General features: G+C 33.8%; 2 protein-coding genes across 4 annotated transcripts; both read left to right on the top strand.

Moving 5' to 3' along the window:
* Positions 1 to 105: 105 nt before the first annotated feature.
* On the top strand, positions 106 to 14,240 carry LOC112056516 (uncharacterized). Of its 3 annotated transcripts, XM_024096958.2 has the most exons (12): positions 106 to 583; positions 758 to 884; positions 3,444 to 3,915; positions 4,971 to 5,027; positions 6,317 to 6,619; positions 7,203 to 7,301; positions 8,854 to 8,961; positions 9,699 to 9,941; positions 10,797 to 10,979; positions 11,669 to 11,801; positions 13,186 to 13,284; positions 14,073 to 14,240. In XM_024096958.2, exons 1-12 carry the CDS (start codon positions 481 to 483, stop codon positions 14,216 to 14,218), a joined length of 2,073 nt encoding a protein of 690 aa, XP_023952726.2. In that variant the 5' UTR covers positions 106 to 480; the 3' UTR covers positions 14,219 to 14,240. The 3 variants fall into 3 exon arrangements, with proteins under 3 accessions (XP_023952726.2, XP_023952727.2, XP_052741462.1); XM_024096959.2 differs by lacking the exon at positions 9,699 to 9,941; XM_052885502.1 differs by lacking the exons at positions 11,669 to 11,801; positions 13,186 to 13,284; positions 14,073 to 14,240 and adding an exon at positions 11,053 to 11,231.
* A 4,255-nt stretch (positions 14,241 to 18,495) lies between these two features.
* LOC128198747 (uncharacterized) lies at positions 18,496 to 22,710 on the top strand. The gene is made up of 4 exons (XM_052885531.1): positions 18,496 to 18,667; positions 19,208 to 19,366; positions 19,551 to 20,651; positions 22,682 to 22,710. The coding sequence occupies exons 1-4, from the start codon at positions 18,496 to 18,498 to the stop codon at positions 22,708 to 22,710; spliced, it is 1,461 nt and encodes a 486-aa protein (XP_052741491.1).
* Positions 22,711 to 22,867: the final 157 nt, after the last annotated feature.

Here is a 22,867-nt window from a genome sequence, read left to right as displayed (position 1 = left end):
ACAAATCATATTCTACCAAATTGGGCTGTGGTGCAGTTGTATAGTTGTGGTATACTCACACAAACATGTGTACTGTCTTGGAATTTTTCCGATAGCACTGCTACCTGCCAGGAACCCATTGAAGTATTTACAATTTTACAATAAACACAAAAATATTCATTGAAACTAGGCAAAATTAGTTCAAAATGTAGAAACAATCCCACTAACCTAATCATTTTGAAGATGGTGACAAGCCGGTGTCAGATTAATAAGCCATTTCTGAAAAAAAAAACACATGAAAGTACTGTCTGAAATACTTCCTAAAAATTTAGTCTGTGATTAATGATCTTTTTCATGGCTTAAAAAGAAAAGATTCTAAGACTGAGAATATTAAAAAAGAAAAAAAAACACTACCGCATCCGCAGCACTTTTAGTGAATTTCCCGCCATTTGCCATTGCCCATTGCGAAAATATTTTATAATAAATAGAAAAATTATAGCAATGTCGAATAAAGAAGAAAATAACTCTGGTGCAATGGTGCCATATACTAATGAAATCAATGATTATCAAATGCAATTTGAAATTGGCATTGAATCATTACAAGGTAAGAATTAAGTATCATTGCTGACTTTAAAATTTTATACGTAGGTGCGTTTTCGTACGTCTATTTAATTGTTGAAATAGTCTTTCATATTAATAAAATATTTCAAATTAAATGTCAATAAATATTTATACTTAGTAGGTAAACAGTTAAACACTTTTTTTTAATAAATTGCAGCAACTGCACAATTGGAACAAAAACTCCTCAAGTATGCGAAAAAACGAAAAGAAATGTATGGTTTTATAAGAAACACTAATTCACTTTTGGAGACTGAGATAAAACATGACGAAGAAAAAATAGAGAGGTAAGTACCTACTTAAGCATGTTTCAGTATGTAGGTACTTAATTACCTATTAGGTTAATAGTACCTAATTCATGTGAATAGTGTCTTTGGTACGTGAATGTTCCTTATCATATGAGTTGAGTTTCTCAACAACCACAGTAGAAATAAACATTTTTTTTTAATTCTATGACAAGTTAGCCATTGACTGCGATCTCACCTGATGTTACTCGTAAGTGAAAATGCAGTCAAAAATTAAAGCGGGCTTCGATTCTGGGGGGTGTAGGTTCGAATCCTGTCCGGGATATCCACCTCCAACTTTTCAGCTATGTAAAAATAATTATATGTCTATACATATAGAAAATAATAATCAAATGGTGAAGGAAAAACATCGCGAGAAAACCTGCATACTTGAGAATTTTTCTCATTCTGAGAGGAGACTCGCTCATCAGCAGAGATGTAAGTACAAAATGGTTTTAAAAAAGCATTTAAATACAAAATGCAAAATACTTTTGAGATTTACTATTTCAAATGCAAAATACCAAATAGGTTTGCGTTTGGTATTTTAAATGCTAAATGCAAAATAGGTATTTTCAAAATACTTTATCAAAATAAAATACCTTTTGACCAAATCACAGATAATTTGTATTTATCATGAGAAATAGAGACATAGCCGAACAAAAACGTTCTTCATAATGTTCGTCGTTTTCGTGTGACATTGTCATTCGTCAAGACTAAAGGCGAAAAGGCGCGCACTTTGACCAACGAAGAAAAAAATAAAAAACCAGCCAAGCGCGTGTCGGGCCAAGAGTAGAGTTCCGTAGATTAAATGATCAGTTTAATTCCTTATGTAATGCACAAAAATACCGATAACGGTGCCCCACACCATGTGATAGAAGATAAAAAATTCATCCTCACTTTGCTTGTAGGAAAGAACCCCAAAAACAACTTTTTTTCGAATTTTCTTTTTACTACTTTATAGATGTAATTAATATGCATGCATATCCATACCAAATTTCAGCTTTCTAGTTTTAACAGACTCTGAGATATTTTATTTACAGCTTTACCTTTTTATTAACTCATAATTTATTTTTAATTAATAATTTTAACCTAAAAAAATATTATTAAAGATTTTATTATTTGACTTTGTTTACATTTTAATATAGGTACACACTCATGCTAATTTACAGATTTCTATTAATTATAGTCACTGCGCTAAGCCGCGGACGGACGAACGGACGGACAGACAGACGGACATAGCGAAACTATAAGGGTTCCTTGTGGACTACGGAACCCTAAAAGGACGCCAATAGAGGCGCCTGCTAGGCGCCTCTATTGGTCAAATTCGGCAATACAAGCGTCATTCGTTCATTTCGTTTTCTTTGACTATTAATGTTGGCTAAACTTAATCACAAAGTATTTTGCATTTTGAAATTAATATTAAAAATACAAAATACATCTCGAAAGGTATTTCAAATAAAATACAAAATGCTTTTTACTAAAAAGCATTTAAATGCAAAATATAAAATAGGTATTTTGCATTTTGTATTTGCATTTTAAATAGAAGTATTTCAAATAAATCACATCTCTGCTCATCAGTGAGCCGAATATGGGTCGATAATAATGATGATAAATAACTTAGCTACTTGTCTTTATTATTTACTAGCGGACGCCCGCGACTTCGTCCGCGTGGAAATCAATGTAAACTTTCAAGCCCTATTTCACCACTTTAAATATTTCGTATTTTTTATGATTTTTGAGCAAATTTTTAAAACTGTAACTCTAAAAATGAAGGACTTTCCATACAAAGTTTCAACCCCAATTTAGCCCCTTCTTATTTAATTTTCGCAATAAAAAGCATCTCCTATAACCTTCTCCGTATTATACGAACGCGCCGCTAATATGTACCTATGAACATGTTTCGATTCAAGTCGTTATCGTTCTTCAATTATGGTAAAAAAATATTTCCGAGTGTTTTAGAGGCAAATGAACAAGACTAGGACCTATGCGTTACAAATTTAAAACTTTGAAAAATAAGGGACACCCTAGTAAGGGGCTAATGTAGTCCGAGGGCCCCATATCATTGATACGACTGATACGGCAGTATTCCCTGCTATACGCTTACTTTGGGACGAGATAGTGATGTGTGTATTGTATTGTGTACTTTTATTTTTAAATATTGGATAGAAGCAGGCGTTACTTTGCGGAAGTTCATCATGATTATATAATGATTTATTTATTTTGCTATCATCCGCGAAAATTCGGCGAACCCATGCGACAACGTCACCCAGGTCCGACAAAATACTCTCTACGTACGTAAAGACTTTGCAATTGCACGTTGTAGAGTCAACATCTCCTGAGGATGCTCCGGTTTCGGGGTGAAACGTACGTAGAGAGTATTTTGTCGGACCTGGGTGACGTTGTCGCATGGGTTCGCCGAATTTTCGCGGATGATAGCAAAATAAATAAATCATTATATAACTTTTATTTTTATTTACCGTGGACGTATTAAGGTTCTTTTATTTTTAACTAATCTTTATTAAGGATATTCCTATTTCTGTGATTGAAATTAATAATTTGCAGTATGCACACTTCGATAGCAGCGAGCAAATCGCGAATAACCGACCTCAAGAAACAATTGCTACTTGCTAAGGAAGCAAAAGAAAATGCGGCTAAAAAAGCGGACGATCAATTAAAAAAATATGAAGAAATGTGGCTCGTTTGTAAAACTCGCTTCCAAAGTATCCCGTTCGTGAAGCGATACTATGATGTAGTCAGTGAAGTTGACTCGGTAAGAGGTAACATCGAATCCCTCCTGGTTCAGTCTAAACAATTGGACCGAGATATTAACTCAAAGAAAGTGGAATTATGGTGTTCCGATAAAAAACGAATTATAGAACTGGCCGAATACATGGTCCACAAACGACCGGCTCTTTTGAAACTAATTGATGAGAAAACGAAGAAAATGAAAACTAATAATTTCGTTTTCAAAAATACGCTGTCTGATGTGAATACTGTGAATCAGCCTAGACAAGGAATCCGAGACACGTTCGTGGTAAAATATTTCATTTTATTTACATCTTTGGCTCGAATGATGTTTGTACTGTGTTTGGTAGTCAGGTGTCAAGAATTATACCAACAAGCTGGCGTTCCGTGGTTTCATCTGCGTAGCTCTGTCCCCGTAGGAATATGACATGCACAAATAACATAGGTAAAATCCAGTGCTGGATTAGCATATAAGCTATTTAAGCAATTACTTTTCCGTCCAAGGGGGCACCAGAGCCGACTGAGAAAAAAAAAACAAGCTGTTAAAGCACAAGTTAGTTAATAATAAGTACAAAAAAGTTAAAAAAGAATTTATAAATCCGTGGGTTTTTAATTTTTTAAATTATTTGTCACTCACTATCACAATCACTTATGGGACAGAGGAAGATTGCATAGGGCATTATTTTTTTTTAAATGTTGCCCTAATCCGCCACTGGTAAAATCGGTTCAGCAAATCCACAGTACAAACACAGTACAGGTACAATTCTCAGTTGAGAAGTGAGCGGTGTTACATCCCCGTGCCTCAGAGAGCACGTTAAGTTTCGAATATTGGTATAAATTTATTATGCTGCCTCGTCCAGTCCAGTGATTAGCTTAAGCGGCTTCGGATCATAAGGCCTTATGGCAGGCTGTTTTCTTTCTCCTAAGAAATGTTCTGAGGTTTCTTTGTTCTAAAAAATTTTAATAACAATATTCTTTGAAATTCTACATACTACCACCGAAACAGCAAAGCCTTTTTAACGAACACTTTTTTATTCTTTACAAGTTAGCCCTTGACTACAATATCACCTGATGGTAAGTGATGATGCAATCTAAGATGGAAGCGGGCTAACTTGGGCTTTAAGGATGAAAATCCTTACTCATTTCGGTTTATACACGACATCGTACCGGAACGCTAAATCTCTTGGCGGTACGTCTTTGTCGGTAGGGTAGTAACTAGCCTCGGCCGAAGCCTCCCGCCAGCCAATATTATAATATAAATAAATCTACCTATTACCTAGATAACCAACCTTATATAAGTAACCAACCATAATATATTTCCCAACATGAGTATTTATTTTTCAGCTGCCGAAATTGCAACTACTGAATATGCCTTCTACGGTCTCCAATCATTATGATAAGGTAAGTCTTGAAAATTGGTATAATAATAAAAAACAATGAATAGTAACTGCTCTTCGAACTATGTGCCCCGCCCATTGCCACTTTAGCTTCGCGACACGTCGAGCTATTTTATATTTATAATAAATATAATCAATAATCATCATAATTATCAGCCGATGGACGTCCACTGCTGTATATAGGCCTCTTGCATGAACTTCCGAACAAAACGGTCTCGAGCCGCCAGCATCCAGCGGCTCCCTCAAGCAAGCTCCGAGCAAGACCAACTAGACTGGCTTTACAGAGGAATATTTTTCTACGAAATTTTTCTGCTCTTTAATCGATCACGAATTTTAGCATTACCTAACTAATGAGTTTTATGGGAAATACACGTGTGCTTGTGTACCTACACCTTCACAAGCACACGTGTATTTTTATTTTTTAATTGATTATATCGCTTACCATTGCCTGCTTTCGTAATCCAGGGTCATGGCCTCTCCAACCCCCCATCGCTACGCCACTGTACTCAATGGGGATGATGACTAGGTTTGAATATATTAATTTTTATGATACATTCATTCATTCAATGGGTAAATAGGGTCAATGTTAACTAATTTATACATAAAAAGCGAAGATTGTCTGGATATTTGCAAAATAAATGAGATTATAAAATTTCAAAATCTATTAAAAATATTTTATCGTAATTAGATGAAAATTCATACAGTTTTAGCTTCCTTACATTAAATGTGACATTTTTTAATAAATGAACTATAAGCATAAACGCACAAATAACAAAGTTTTGGTAAATTTGTTTGTACGCGCATACAAATCTAACGATCATTACATTGCCTATGACGTCATTAGTTCGAGCCATTTTGTATGGGGCGATTTTCAGGGAACCGCGATAGCGCTGCAAATCTGACTCTTTAAATCCCTGTAGCTCCGAAAGTAATGATCGCATCCGAAAGCAATGATGAATTTTGTAACTACAGTGTAGAGGAAAGCGTGCATACGATACGATAGTCACTTTCCGCAGCTCGCGCATTCCGGTCGTTTGTAACTAAACAATAAAGATATTTCCATACAAAAGTGTATCATTAATAGCAACCCCAGCAGAAGTACCATAGTTGCTAAAGATACCCTGTTCCTTTTACAAAATTGCTTTACTATTAGTATACTCTTAATTTATATACAATTTAAAAAACTGTCATCATCCCTATTAAGGCAAATTGTACAAATAAAATAATATAACTTTGCCATTTTGGTACCTAACCAACTAAATATGACTTATAATTGGTAGGATATTTCTTTAGTTGCAGGAAGGTTACAGATCGGCTGAATCTTATTCTTACTCGACAAATAATTCACATACGTCGAAAAGTTCCGATAAAAACAATGAAAATGTATACGTTTCATCATTTTTCTTGACGTCATCAAAGACGGCGAAACAGAAGAAGTACTCCGACAGGAAATTAATTACAATTTTAGATAATGTTAAGTTAGACACAAATGGAACCTATAAAATTCTCTCTAAATTGAATCCGTACGAACTTCACGATGTCAATGTTATTGATGCTGCAGTATCTGAAGTGAAGGAGACTCAACACAAGGACAAGGTAGGAATCCGATCTAACTATAGTTTGTTCTGAAAAGCTGAACAGCGCAATATTTCCGTGTTTTTTTTATTTTCTATAAGTTAGCTCATGACTAGAATCTCATATCTGACGGTACCTATGTGACGCAATCTAAGAATGCAATCGAGAAATAATGCAATGGAAGCGGGACTTGTTCGGAGTAGGATGAAAATCCACACCCCTTCCCCTCCCCCTATATTAATAACCATTATCATCATCATTATCAACCCATATTCGGATCACTGCTGAGCTCGAGTCTCCTCGAGAGAAGACTCATAATCTAACACGCTGGCCCAATGCGGATTGGCAGACATCACACACGAAGAGAATTAAGAAAATTCTCTGGTATGCAGGTTTCCTGTTTTTCCTTCACCGTTTGAGACACGTGATATTTAATTTCTTAAAATGCACACACCTAAAAAGTTGGAGGTGCACGCCCCGGACCAGATTCGAACCCAAACCCTCCGGAATCGGAGGCAGAGATCATATCCAATGGACTATCACGGCTCTCTTAAATTCAATGATTTTAATGCCAAGATATTTTATTTTAACATACCTACTGCAGGTTACAGAACAAACTGAAGTGATCGAAGAAATAGATTTGACAAAGGAAGTATCCAAAGAAGTTATTCTACCAGTAACCCAGATTGAAGAATTAACGCAGGTGATGTATCATTTTATTTCGCTTAATTTCGCTTAATACGTCATTTTACGCCAGACCCTACAACTTGCGACATGTTTTCATACATTTCCTAACGCTTAATACGATTCGTCATCATTTAATACGCCTACATGTTCCACTCGTGTAATTCCAAATGCGACAAATAAATTACAACAGAAAGATCAGGACATCATAAAGGTCCTTAAACAAGGTTGCAGGACAAGACTAATACATGATATCTTAAAGAACTGAAATACCCTGACAGCAAACGAAATTGCCATGATGCGATTCTAAACTGAAAATTTTGAAGACGCACGAAAAGTAAAATTTAATTGAAAATTTCATAATTGCTAAATCTTTTTGATACTTTATAATGATCATACCAGATACTTAGGTACTTACTTAGATTACTTTAAGTAGTATAATTAGGTAGTCTTTACACCAAATACACGATTTTTTATAACAAGGTATGTGTACATTAGTCGTTATATTTTTCACTACCCCCCACCCGTATCCCGTCTATTACGCTTTCCGATGTAAGACGCGGTTTTAGTTGAGTCCCTGTGAAATAGGGATGATGACAGTTTTTTAAATTGTATATAAATTAAGAGTATACTAATAGTAAAGCAATTTTGTAAAAGGAACAGGGTATCTGCGATCATTATTTTCGGAGCTACAGGGATTTAAAGAGTCAGATTTGCGGCGCTGCCGCGGATCCCTGAAAAACGCCCCATACAAAATGGCTCGATTTGATGACGTCATAGGCAATGTAATGATCGTTAGATTTGTATGCGCGTTCAAACAAAATTACTAGTATCTTTGTTATTTGTGCGTTTATGCTTATAGTTCATATATTAAAAAACGTCACATTTAATGTAAGGATGCTAAAACTGTATGAATTTTCATCTAATTACGATAAAATATTTTTAATAGATTTTGAAATTTTATAATCTCGTTTATTTTGCAAATATCCAGACGATCTTTGCTTTTTATGTATAAATTAGTTAACATTGACCCTATTTACCCGAATGTATCATAAAAATCAATATATTCAAACCTAGTCATCATCCCCATTGTATTAAACGGGTTCTACTGTATTTAAGAACATTTAAGAAAAAGTGTCAACTAGCCTATTGTAGAGCTATTTGTGACAAGGTCGTCCAGGGAAGTACCGCCAAGCAGCGTTGCTGTGTTCTGGTCTAAAGGGCACGGTTGCCCGTGTAATGGGGATGATGGCTAGGTTTGATTAAATTGATTTTTATGAGACATTCGGGTAAATATTTGGACGGCCTCCGTGGCGCAGTGGTATGCGCGGTGAATTTACAAGACGGTGGTCCTGGGTTACAAAAATTACCCCCTACCTCTTTGTATTATTAGAGAACAAGAACATAAATACTTGAAAAAATAATAATTTGAATGATATGTACGTTCTCAGTGCATTTCGTAGATGCACGCCATTGGGTAGGTAGGTGTTAACAATAGTGCATACCCTAGCTTAAAACCTTGTGCGTCTAACTGCTTACGTTTGTGCTTAAAACATTTAACAATTTTAAAGGTAAACGAAGAACGCGATGAAGTTATGGAGAATATTGATCTGACAAATAATGTATCGCAGGACATTATACCACCGCCGACACAGTTCTTAACACTTTCGCAATCACAGGTATTTATTATAATAGGTTTTACATAACTGTTTATAGCTTAGCAGTTTATTTATAGCTAGCGGGAAAAAAGGAACTAAATTCTTCTGGTAAAATTTTGAAAGCTCGTTGCTCATTAGAGCCACCGGGATCCGACCCGCACCGCCTCGCCTCGAGAGATTCTTCGTATTGGCATGCGGTCACTACATCAACTCTACTGTCACTCGATGATAGCTCGCTGTTGGCATGCTTGCCTCGCGTGAACCTAGGACCAAACGCTGGCCAGCGCAGTGGTATGCGCGGTGGATTTACAAAACGGAGGTCCTGAGTTCCATCCCCGACCGATTGAGGATTTCTTAATTGGTCCAGGTCTGGCTAGTGGGAGGCTTCGGCCGGGGTTAGTTACCACCCTACCGACAAAGACGTACCGCCAAGCGATTTAGCGTTCCGGTACAATGTTGTGTAGAAACCGAAAAGGGGTGTGGATTTTCATCCTCCTCCAGTATATAAGTTAGCCAGCTTCCATCTTAGACATCACTTACTATCAGGTGAGATTGTAGTCAAGGGCTAACAATCAAAGAATAAAAAAAAAATCGTTGACCACGCGAGTTTAACTGGTAGCAATGCGGCTTCCGCCTGTGGACTACAAGTGGACGCCTAGCGACGAGGCGGTGCGGTTCGGGTCCCGAATGGCTCTAATGTGCAACAACCTTTAACCTACTTGAATTTGTCTAAACGGTAATTCACGCAATATTTTCAGAATTTTCCAGAAAAAAGAGTTACATTTAATATGAATACACATGACGATTTACCTAACACCGTAGCGGATGACGCCAAGTATCAAGAAAATTATAATGTAGCAAATAATACTTCTAATAACCAACTAAACAGTAGCACGGCTAGCCAAGATAGTTATAATAAAATTAAAGATTTCGTATTCAAGAAACACAATCTAAATCTATCACCAGAGTTTACTTACAAAAAAAATACGGTGGTTTCTAAGGTAAATAAACGACCCGTACTTACTAATAATTTTAAGTGCAAAAGTAAATCTGTCTGCCCGTCTGTTATCTTTTCGCGAGTAAACCTGATTTTGATTATTTTTAACCGACTTCAAAAAGGAGGAGGTTCTCAATTCGGTCGGTATTTTTTTTTTGTAAATAGATAAACTGGACCTTGGAGTTGAACATGACCTACTCTTTGTCGCGATAATTTAGATAAGTAGAAGGGCGTCAAATAGGGGTTGAAAGTTTGATGGAAAATTAAATATATTTATGAAAATCGGAGCGTGCACGTATCGGTATATCGGTATATCGGTATATTCAGTTTTTGAAAAATGGTACATATGAATCGATTAAATATAAAACATATTGGTTTTCTCACGGACGAAGTCGCGGGCGTCCGCTAGTAATTCCATAACAGTACATACAGTAACATCGATAGACATATTATATGGCCATATATGTATATAATAGGTACTTATAAATGACATATAGGAATGTGTCGATGTACCAACATTGACCTCTCCTAATAAAAGGACGCACAATCGTGTAGAAAATTTCACTTAAAAACTGGCCAATTTTGCTTGGACAGTTTTAGAATTATTGGTAAAGAAAATTATACCTTTGAATATAGTCCAATATTCAATAAAATCCCAAATTCAGAGCAAATTAAACCTTAAGTATTGAGCTTATGGTTGAATTTGCAAATGCGACTACTTGAATTGAGTGCCAAGAAATTGTGTTTGGCACTCATTGAGTGGGGACGTTTTTTGGTCACGGATTGTGCATCCACTTTTTAATAGGAGATCGATGACCATATATGAATATTAATGTGCGTAATGTGCATTAAATTTCAGGTGTCAGATAAAATTATAACTTCAGAATATTTTGATAAAAATAAAAAATGTGATGGAAGTAATATTAATATTGAGCCAGAAAAAATTGATGTAGAAGTACTCCAGACACAAGATGGAAACGTTAAGGAATCTGAGAATAAGACTGTTGAAGAAAATCAACTCAATAAATCTGATATCTCAGAGGTAGGTAATTAATTAATCATTAAGATTTTTTTAGAGGTAGGTAATAATCTTATGTACCTTAAATGTTTTTCAGATAGAATGGGTACGGTTACAGCCGCCTGTATGACGTTCATAACTGTCACCCGCACCATCCTACATGAAACGAACTGTACCTATTCTCGTAGCCAGAGGCTTAAAGTAGATTTTCCCTGCCCTGGAAATTTGCCTCCTACTTTATTATTACCTACTTCAAAGTTGAAATATTTTATGCATAACTTAATTAAATCATACATAGGTGAGATGAAATGACCAACCGAGCGAACCCAATACACAACTGTGGGCATTGAAGAGGCTTATTATTCAATCACGAATTTTACCAGTTACTCGTAACATGGGTTTTATGTGCATTTTAGGTTTTGCAAACTTGTTTTTGACTATTGACAAGTGACTAAATCGTGGCCACGTGGCTCTTCGAACTATGTGGCCACGGCAGGCCACATAGTTCGAAGAGCCGATGGATGTTAGGTGAAGACTTTTATAGGTGAAGACATCATGCGGGTTGCAGGGAGCTGCTAGATGCTGGCGGCTCGAGACCGTTTTGTTTATAAGTCCATGCGAGAGGCCTATGTCCAGCAGTGGACGTCCATCGGCTGTGAATGATGATGATGAATTGAGATTTTGATTCTGTAATTTACCAAATTTTATTTTAGGGACAAATGTGTCCACAAAAAGATGATGCACCATCAGCTCTACTAGCATTTCGAAACTTCATTCAGGACTTACCTTATATTTCTTTGGACACAACAGGATCTGACGATGCGGATGTGGAGTTCCCACAATGTGGTAAGCCTATTTAATCAAACATTTCAATTCTTAACATATTTGTACATACTTGTAGTATAAACTAGCGGACGCCCGCAACTTCGTCCTCCCTTAGTTTCAGTTCTTAGCTGTAAAAATTAAGTGACTTCTCCCGTTTTACCAACGTTTCCCCTTCATTGCTCTGCTCCTATTGATCGTAGCGTGATGAAAAGTATACTAAAAACTGCCCAGGAGTATGATAAATAATACCAAGTTTCGTTAAAATTCGTCGATTAGTTTTTGTTTCTATAACGAACAGACAGACAAAAATTTTACTGATTGCGTTTGTGGTATCAGTATCGATCACTAATCACCCCCTGATAGTTATTTTGGAAATATATTCCATGTACAGCATTGATCTCTCTACAGATTTATTATAAGTATAAATGTGGAAGCAAGTTTTTTTGTATGTTACTCTTACACTCATAAATCAAATTTAAAAATTCTCTCATCAGTGGGAAGCTAGATTATTAATGAGTAACATTAAGCTATATTTTGTCCCCGTATTCCCACGGGATCAGGAGCTGTGAAACCGCTGAACATGAGTAGTTTGTTTGAAATTTTGATCTATCCCTTTCAATTTTGATCCAAATCGTAAATTTGGGATAGATCAAAATAGTATACTTATAGATATATATTTTTATTTATTAGCACATACGTTTACTTTTTGTACTGGGAAAATACCTGGTTTAATGAGGAATCCTGATTTCTGAAAAACTTATGCTTAGTTATTAGAACTAAGAACATGTACCTCCAACTGTTATGGTTTTACCTAAACTGTACTAATTTTTAACAGCACTGTTAGAGAGATCTACGACAAATCAGATTTTTTTTTTATTCTTTACAAGTTAGCCCTTGATTACAATCTCACCTGATGGTAAGTGATGATGCAATCTAAGATGGAAGCGGGCTAACTTGTTAGAAGGAGGATGAAAATCCACACCCCTATCGGTTTCTACACGATATCGTACCGGAACGCTAAACCGCTTGCCGGTACTTCTTTGTCGGTAGGGTGGTAACTAGCCACGGCCAAAGCCACCCACCAGCCAGACCTGAATTAATTAAGAAAACCTCAATCGGCCCAGCCGGGGATCGAACCCAGGACCTGCGTCTTGTAAATCCACCGTGAATACCACTGCGCCACGGAGGCCGTCAACTGATTTTTAACAGGACAATCAAACTAAAACATGGAATGAAAGACTGTATGGAAGTATTTAGCTTTTTTAATCAGTAAAATATAAAAGTATAATTTGTTCCAAAACATTTGAGAATTCTACTCCTAAGGTGTATTAAATCAGGGATAATAATCTTACATTACATTTATAGTAATTAATTGTTTAAATAGTATATATTATATTTTTTTAAGATCCAACCCTTCTTTTATCACCGAAAGCTGATTATGAAACACAAACCATAAATAAGGAAGTGGATGTGCAACAGGAAAATGTTCCTAGTTTTATGGCAGGTATGATGAGACACTTTTACTTAAATAATAAATATACTTAAACAATACACATCACTATCTAGCCCCAAAGTAAGCATACAGAGTAGCTTGTGTTATGGGTGCTAAGATAGTTGATATTATAATATTAATATACAATTATATACTACATATAAATACTTATATAATGTATAAATATACACAGACATTGGAAAACACCCATGCTCATCACACAAATATTTTCCAGTTGTAGGAATCGAACCCACGGCCGTGGATGCAGAAAGCAGGGCCACTACCCACTGCGCCACGCGGCCGTCAAATAAAAAACTTTAGATATAAAAAATAACTATTAAGATATACAGCTATATTTATCTGTAGTAGGTATATAAATATACTCATACTTATATGATAAAAAGCAGCTAAATAACTTAGTACCCATAAGGCTATAAGTGTATTTTGGGACTAGATATGTGTATGGTTTGAGTATATTTATTTACTAGCTGACACCGCGCGGTTTCCTCCGCGTGGTTCCCGTTCCCGTAGGAATATGGGGATATACAGCCTATAGCCTTCCTCGATAAATGGGCTATCTAACACTGAAAGAATTTTTCAAATCGGACCAGTAGTTCCTGAGATTAGCGCGTTCAATCAAACAAACAAACAAACAAACTCTTCAGCTTTATAATATTAGTATAGATTAACTTTCAGGCAAAGAAAATAATACTCTCTACGAGAGCTTTCAGGTCAGGTAGAGATATGTGTATTGTCATATCCTAATATATTATATATTTATTAACGCTTTTCATTTATAGGATATAAAAAAGCCCGTACATTTTTTGGAAGCACATCTGGAAATCAACCTGAATCTGATGAACAAAACCAGAGTACCAATTTTAATTTCATGTTCGGTGGACAAGAAAAGACCAAGAGAGGTGGCTTATTTAGCATGTTCCGCTAAAATACTTGCTTAAAGAAGAAATTCCATTACTTAGTTATAAGAAAATTCCAAATATTTTCAATTAGTATTAAAAATACATACTACTTATATTATTTTTTTGGTAGAAGACAGAACATTGATATTTAAGTTTTTATGTTTAAATTATTTTAAAGAATGACATAGTATAATTTGAATCTTAGTTATTAAAAATAATATATTTTATTTTAAATTTCATCAAATATACAATAAATTAATAAAAAAAAAATATTCATCAGCAAGTTTAAACATGCTTACTAATCTTATCTAATAATAAGTGATAATGCAGGTGGGTACCCTGTATTATCTTGGCAGAAACAATTTAGTGTTATTTGAGTGTTTTCTGTTATTTAGTTGATTAAATTGATTTAAGTATAAATAAATTTCATGAATTTAAATAAAAAAAACAATTTAGTGTTATTTGAGTGTTTTCTGTTATTTAGTTGATTAAATTGATTTAAGTATAAATAATTTTCATGAATTTGAATAAAAAAACAATTTAGTGTTATTTGAGTGTTTTCTGTTATTTAGTTGATTAAATTGATTTAAGTATAAATAATTTTCATGAATTTAAATAAAAAAACAATTTAGTGTTATTTGAGTGTTTTCTGATATTTAGTTGATTAAATTGATTTAAGTATAAATAATTTTCATGAATTTAAATAAAAAAACAATTTAGTGTTATTTGAGTGTTTTCTGATATTTAGTTGATTAAATTGATTTAAGTATAAATAATTTTCATGAATTTAAATAAAATTTGTAGCTTTATTACAAATAATATAACTTATGTTCTTTAGTTTAATAATTACTTAAATATAATAAATTACTTAATTACTATATTAAGTAATTTATTATATTTAAGTAATTATTAAACTAAAGAACATAAGTTATATTATTTGTAATAGTGCTTGCATCATATACTTAATATTAATTAATTATTCACTTTATGTAAGATGGTGTGAGTGACAGTTTGTTTGGCTCTTGAAAGTCTGCAATTCACAATAATATTGAAATTAACGGCATACAACTGTCACTGTACGCATGGTATCTGAAAAACACTAAGTTACAATGCAGTCATGCCTACTTAATATAAGCCCATGGTGAGATCAGTATCTCACCATAACTCATCAGTATGTCAAGTAAAAAAAGTACTACTAAAGTGTTAAGATATTATAGTGTGACACCTGTTACCATTATCTTAAAAGGGGTAGTTTATTGATTAAGTATCCCAGATTGATTTTATGACTATTATTGATGCAACTGACATGCTCTTACAGCTATAAGTTGTAATAAAATAAAAAGTGGAGCAAACACTTCACTGTATTCAATTTCTGAATCACCTTGGAGTTTTCTACATAATAAGAACTTAAATACAAATGTAAGGCCTAAAAATATAAAACTCCAGGACGCCCTGTATATTGAGGCTTTGTATGATGTTTCTAATGTCATTCTTATACATACTATACAACAAAAGTATGCATTCATAGCATCACTAACAAATAATGGAGCAAATATTGTCCACCACGCACTATTCATTAAACCTTCAATCTTAAGTGCCAGTAGGGCAGTAAATATCGTAATTGTAATCAAATTTAACCATATTTCAAAGACTGTTAATCCTATCCACTGCACTATTTCACTCAGAGTGAAAAACATTGTTTTTTCCCAGTTCCCAGCAATCAACCGTGTACTTGATCATAGTTTTCTGTTCTGATATATTATTTTTCTGCCAAATTATCTATAAAAAAACAGTATATTGTTTTCAAAAATATAAATTGAAATTACCTTGCAAAAATAAAAATTAAAGTAATTATAATAATATGAATAGCTTTAATTATGATATGTATGATGCACTTACACGTTTCGTATAGAATTCGTAGATTATTTCTTACTGTTTTTAACTTTTTATAATTAACAGTGATTCTTTTATTATTAAGAATGAACATATTACTAGCTCTCTTCTTTCCTACGATAAATACTAAACAATTAAACATTAAACGTAAATAAAATTAAATCGATAGTTAAGTCGATTATTATTTTTCATTTTTGTTTACATTTACAAAGTTACAAACGTTACTGTCAGCAAAGATTACAGTGTATTATTGGAAATAGATAGGCAACTCTAACTTTATCGAAACGCCTGTGATAGCGCCATCTAGTAACTAGCTACGGTATTTTTAGTATAGTATCCATTAAGTTATAAAAATAATCATGCATATTTTTTGTAAAGGAGAGATATTTTTGATTTTGTAATAGTTGAATAAACCAATTGATAAAAACAAAAAAAAGACAAAAAGTTTTCCATTGTTACCCCCGGGCTTGAACTCAGGATTATAAGATCGTACCATTGATATACACCACTAGGCCAAATGACTATGTTGAACATCATTGAAATTAATGTACAATAACTGTCTTTCTTTAATAATACAAACACATTCTTCCTATTACGCGTCGAAATAATTAAGAGGATAAAGAATTCTTTTTTCTCGGTTTTTTCCGTACTTACACGGTTTAATTCTCTCAAAAACATTATAACCGCGGAACTTTTAGCCGCGGAACTTCTTTCATGAAAAGGACTCTAGCTATTTATAGGTCAAGTGATTAAATTTTACCTTTGACTATTTAGATTAATAGATTTGGAAATATTGAATTGTCAGTTCCGTGGTGAATGACAGACTGACAATCATGCCATGGGAACTTAGAAGAACGTGAAATCTTTATGAAGCAGCGCCATCTACATTCTAGATTTAAGATTCCAGGATAGTAAATTCAATTACTTATGGTGTGTATGTATTATAATGTTTTTAGAGATTTAAACCGTGTAAGTATGGAAAAAGAAAACAAAAAAAAAGAATTATTTATCCTTTTAATTTTGAAGCGCAATTGGAAGAATGTGTCTGTATTTCTAAAGCAAAGGGATTATTACAGATAGACAGTAACCGTACATTAATTTCAACGATTTTCCATATAGTCAATTGGCCTAGTGGTGCATAACAAAGGTACGATCTAATAATCCTGAGTTCGAGCCCGGACAATGGAAAACTTTTTGTCTTTTTTTTTGTTTTTCTCAGTTGGTTTCTTCAACTATTACAAAATAAAAAATCTCACATTTACAAAAAATATGCATTATTATTTTTGTAACATAATGGATACTATACTAAAAATACCGTAGCTAGTCACTAGATGGCGCTATCACAAGCGTTCCGAAAAAAGTTAGAGTAGCCTATCTATTTCCAATAATACATTGTAATCTTTGATGTCACGTTTGTGAAATTGATTTTTTATTGGGATTAGGATTATTGACTTTGTGTATAAATTATTTTACTCTTTGCTCTTGTCTATGTCTTGTCTCTTTGTATTGGTGTATAAACTCCCTGAGGCATGGGGATGAAACTGCCGAACAGTTCGCTTACGTAAAATATTTTGTATGAAGTGCTGCCTTCCAGCGCTCACGGAACAAAAACTTGAGCGTAGTTGCCTCAGGCACAATATAGATGGCACGCATGAAGCACGCACGAAGCAGTTCGGACTATAAAAGTTTAAAAAAATATAATTTCAAATTTGACAGTTTAGCTGTCATTGAATTTTTTCTGTTGTTGTGTGGTTGATATCAGTGTTGCTGCTTAGTGTTATTTTCAAACTCTAAAATTTATAATCCAAATAGTGCTTGTTTCTTGTTTTTATTGTATATTCTTTAAACGTTTGACCCTTTTTATGTCCTGGACCCCTGTTGCCTGCTATTTACATTTGACCTGTGCTTGCCCACCTGACCCGTTTGCTTTACGAATTTGGATAAAATGCCAAGAAAATCTGCATTAAAATGCCATTTCGGCTGTGAGACTGAAGGTATTTATTTATTTATACATAATATTATTAATTGCTTAGATAAATTATGTACATAAACTACATAATTTATGTAAGCAAAAATTTCTTTTTACTTAAATTATTAGTGGCTTTAGTTTGTGGAATAAATTGTACCAAGCATTGCTTCTTTTCTGATTCACTAAAGTTGACCAACATGGATTAGATTCTATAAGTAAAGTATTATTTACTCCATTTTTGTTGGAGTGCTTCAATGTTTGTAATAGTAAGATAGAGTGCAATATTATATTTCCATTAATATATCTATCTCTATTTCATTCATTTTGTGGATTGGTTCCAATTTGTATTGGTCCAGTTAAACATATCATGTGTATTATTTAATTCAATAAATATGTTATGAAATTTCAGGCCCATTTCATCAGTTTCCGAAACCAGATATCATGAATTTGGAAAAATTCCAGCAGTGGAAACTGGTTTTAAAGGACGACGTGAAAGGAAAAGAGGATTCTTATATTTATAATAGTGTAAGAATTTGTGATTCTCATTTTGAAGCTTGTTACCGATCTGCTAGTAGAAGACTTACTAGAAATGCTGTACCAACTTTGAATTTGCGTGAGTATCATCATCATCATTATCAGCCAATTTTAACAACCCAATACAAGACCAGGGCCTGTAGCCATGTGGCATGTCGTTTCTCTTTCTACAAACGCTATCGCTTCGGAAACTAAAAAATGTATGGGAATGACAGATCTGATCGACTACTTGATCACGTAATCTGTCGTTAATGAATATCATTCCCATACATATTTATGCTTAGAGCTTAGACCCACCACACTGCTCCAATGGGGGTTGGTGGTCTTATGGTGATAATGTTAAATGTATTAACAACCAATAACATGTTAATGATACAGACCGGAATTCTCGGCTGAGTATTTTTACTAAAAATTTCTTAGAAGAAAGAAAAACCTGAGTGCCTGGATTCAAACCCAGGACCTCGTGATCTGAAACCACACAGGCTAACCACTGAACCAGCAAGGTAATTATATAAATAATGAGTTAATTTAGTCACTATTATAATAAAATATTTAGGAGTAACAGATAGATAGAAGATAATGAATGCTGTTTGATTAGATGATATTTAAATTTTTACAGCTGTAACTCCTCTTGCAGTCTCATATCCAATGGAGACTGAAATGGATGTTGAGATGGAGGTGCCTTGCAGTCAACAGGCAGAATTAAACAAAGTTCAAATACAATCTAAAGTTAATCTATTTTCAAGCGAATCAGCAAAACGAAGACTAAGACCTAAAGGTAACTACTACTATTAATTAATTATATCATATTTTCGACAATTATCTTATTATTCTTAAATTTATATCGATTTTCGTTAATTAGTTTGTTTTGTAAATATTTTCTTTTGCCACAAAAATGTTCAATTTTTTTTAACCATTACTCAGATAATCACTACAAATCATTGGTTATGTTTTGTTTTCAGTTAACACACAGAGACAATCAAAAGAACTTAGAGCGTTTAAAGCTCAAATTTTAAAATTAAAAATTAAATGCAAATCATTGACCGAAAGAGTTAATCAGGCCAGAAAACTTTCACAAAGTGAAGCATTTCAAAAAACTGTAGAAAAACTTCCAGAACCAGCTGCTATTTTTGTTAATATGCAGCTTAAAAAGAGTTGTAAGAAGCCTAGAGGCAGGAGATTTACTATGAAGGAGAAAATCTTATGTTTGACAATTTATAAGCAAAGTCAAAAGGCTTATAGTTTCTTACAAAAGACTTTTGGTTTGCCCTCAAAAAGAACGATGCAAAAAGTGTTAAGCAGCATCTCTTTGACCCCAGGCATAAACGACACTATGCTAAAACACTTAGCAAAAACAGTTCGCAAGTTGCCCGAGGAGAAAAAGCTGTGCACTTTGATTTTTGATGAGGTGGCATTGACACCTGGACTTTATTTTCAAAATCATTTAGATGAGATTGGCGGATTTGAAGATTTTGGAGCTCATAGAACCTCAAAAATTGCCGATCACGCATTAGTCTTCATGCTAAAAAGTATTAAGGGCAAGTATAAACAACCGATATGCTTTACATTCTGTCAGAGCGCAACCAATAGTGTTGATTTAAAAATGCTTATAAAAAATATAATAGAACAGGTTAATAGTATTGGCCTAAAAATTATAGCGACTGTTTGTGACCAATCACCGACTAATATGAAGGTGATCAAAAATCTCGTCACGGAAACAAAAGAAAAATACCTGCGGAATGGGACTGAATATAGAAGCATGGCATTTGAAGTTAACAATAGTAAAATATTTCCAATCTTTGATCCGCCACATCTTCTCAAAGGATTGAGAAATAATTTGATGACAAAAAAATTAAAATTTGTACAAAATGGAGAAACAAAGTTTGCAAAATGGGAACATTTACAAATGTTATTGGATATCGATGCGGGTGAACATGATATTCGATTGGTAAATAAACTAACTGAGTCACATGTTAACAAGGAAAAAGTACCGAAAATGAAAGTAAAACACGCGGCTCAAGTGTTTAGTCAACGAGTATCTGCAGCTTTACGGTTTTTAGCAAGTATGTATCTTAATTGCCTTTTATTGTTTATTAATGTCGTTTTAGAGCCATAAAAAAATATTTAAAGATAGGCCCGCGACTTCGCCCATATAACCTTGTGAAACTCGATGTAAACTTTTAACCCCTATTTCACCCCTTCTGTTAATATTTTTGCATGTTGTATATAAAATAGTCCTCTCATAATTTAACAAAAAGATAATTTGAAACGTAAATGATTTATATTAAAAAAAATTTCAACCACATACACTCACCAAAATCCTACGGGCACCTAAAGGTTTAACCCTTTAGGTGCCCGTAGGATTTTGGTTTGATTCCTTTAGGTATTTAAGATTTTTCAAAAATCATACGGGTAATCCTGAAAAATCTTAAATAACATTATTTTTAGTATATTCTAAAGTAATTTTTAACAGTAACAGTTTTATTATAAATGTAGAAACCTGAAATTTTTACACCTTGGGTTACAATATTGGAGTAAAACTCCCTATTTATTTTGAAAATATAATTTATAGCCTATAGCACTTTAGGATAGTGTGACTTCCCAACAGTGAAAGAATTTTTCAAATCGGTGCAGTAGTTTCGGAGCCTATTCATTACATCGTCGTCATCAACCCGTATTCGGCTCACTGCTGAGCTCGAGTCTCCTCTCAGAATGAGAAGGGTTAGGCCAATAGTCCATCACGTTGGCCCAATGGTGGATTGGCAGACTTCGCACACGCAGAGAATTAAGATAATTCTCTTGTATGCAGGTTTCCTCACGATTTTTTCCTTCACCGATTGAGACTCGTGATATTTAATTTCTTAAAATGCACACAACTGAAAAGTTGGAGGTGCATGACCCGGACCGGATTCGAACCCACACCCTCCGGAATCGGAGGCTGAGGTCATATCCACTGGGCTATCACGGCTCATTCATTACATACAAAATATCAAATATTTTTTCTTTTTAATATTATTATATATATTATAAATTTAATATTTGAAGATATCTCTTAGGTAAGAATATAATGTGTTTTTTTTTCAGATCACAATCTTTTGCCGAAAGAATGTCTCGCCACAGCTGATCTATTATTACTTTTTGACAAATTATTTGATAGTTTTAATGGTCACAATTATAGAGATACTGCAAAATTTTACAAATCAGCTTTAAAAAAAAATTCACCCCACCTTAAATTATGGGAAGAAAGTTTACCTATCTTGACCTCAATGGGATTTGAAGTAATAAAAAAAGATGGTAGTCGATTTGTATCGGTCCCATCACTTAAAAACTGGATACATAACATTCACGTTTTTAAAGAAATGTTTTCTGTTTTAAACGCTGAACACAGCATAAGCAGCTTGTTAACAAGAAATTTTAACCAGGACCCTCTAGAAAACTTCTTTTCTGGAATAAGAAGTAATGGAGTACGAAATGTCTCTCCAACATGTTGTCAATTTGTTGGAGCTTACAAAACTTTATTAGTAAATAATTTAACTTCTTCACACTCAATTGGTGCGAACTGTGAACGAGACAATAATAAAATATTAAAGCCACTAAAATGTTTGATAAATTCACAAATAAGTAAACCAGGAGAGAAACAAGAGGAAAATATAATTAATGTTGATTCTTTAATTAATTTATTCAACGAAAATATTATTTGTGAACCCAGCAACATAACCAGCAAAGAAGCTAAACGCTATGTTGCTGGGTATTTGGTTCATAAGTGTTTAAAAAAAATTTCATTAAATTGCAATACATGCAAAATGCAATTGTTAAGCACAACACCTCCGACTCAAAGTGATTTCATTTTGGAACGAGACTATACAAACAAGAGTTGTAAGTATCCGTCGGAGGCGTTGTGTACATTTTTAAATGAAGTATGTGTGATAATTGAAGACCAATTAATTAAAGAACCACACAGAAAAAATATAAAAAAAGCTTTAATTCAGACCGCAAATATATTTTGTGATGTATCGTTTCTCTCCTGTAAAATTCACAATAAGAAACTGTGTGATTATTTATTAAATTTAACAATAAACGTCATTGTTCATAGTTGGTGCACTAATGTTAACAGGCTGCTGAAGGGTAAATTAATCCACATTGAAAATGAAAAAGATGTAACTAAATTTCAAGCTTTAAGATATTTTCATGTTCACAAAAGAAAGAAAATAAATCATTGAAATTTGAATAATAAGAATCTTCTTTTCTTTCTTTGATTAAAAATCCTATAACATTTGAA

The sequence above is a fragment of the Bicyclus anynana genome, chromosome 14 (assembly GCF_947172395.1).
Source record: "Bicyclus anynana chromosome 14, ilBicAnyn1.1, whole genome shotgun sequence".
Lineage (NCBI taxonomy): Eukaryota > Metazoa > Arthropoda > Insecta > Lepidoptera > Nymphalidae > Bicyclus > Bicyclus anynana.
The sequence above is the reverse complement of the archived record's forward strand: the minus strand, read 5'-3'. Positions and strand labels throughout refer to the sequence as shown.

Coding starts and splice junctions, on each gene's coding strand:
- LOC112056516 (XM_024096958.2), top strand. CDS start 481: ATGTCGAATAAAGAAGAAAATAACTCTGGTGCAATGGTGCCATATACT. Junction 11,802..13,185: donor TGTGGAGTTCCCACAATGTG/GTAAGCCTATTT, acceptor TATTTTTTTAAG/ATCCAACCCTTCTTTTATCA. Junction 13,285..14,072: donor TGTTCCTAGTTTTATGGCAG/GTATGATGAGAC, acceptor TTTCATTTATAG/GATATAAAAAAGCCCGTACA.
- LOC128198747 (XM_052885531.1), top strand. CDS start 18,496: ATGAATTTGGAAAAATTCCAGCAGTGGAAACTGGTTTTAAAGGACGAC. Junction 19,367..19,550: donor ACGAAGACTAAGACCTAAAG/GTAACTACTACT, acceptor TTTTGTTTTCAG/TTAACACACAGAGACAATCA. Junction 20,652..22,681: donor AGCTTTACGGTTTTTAGCAA/GTATGTATCTTA, acceptor CATTGTTCATAG/TTGGTGCACTAATGTTAACA.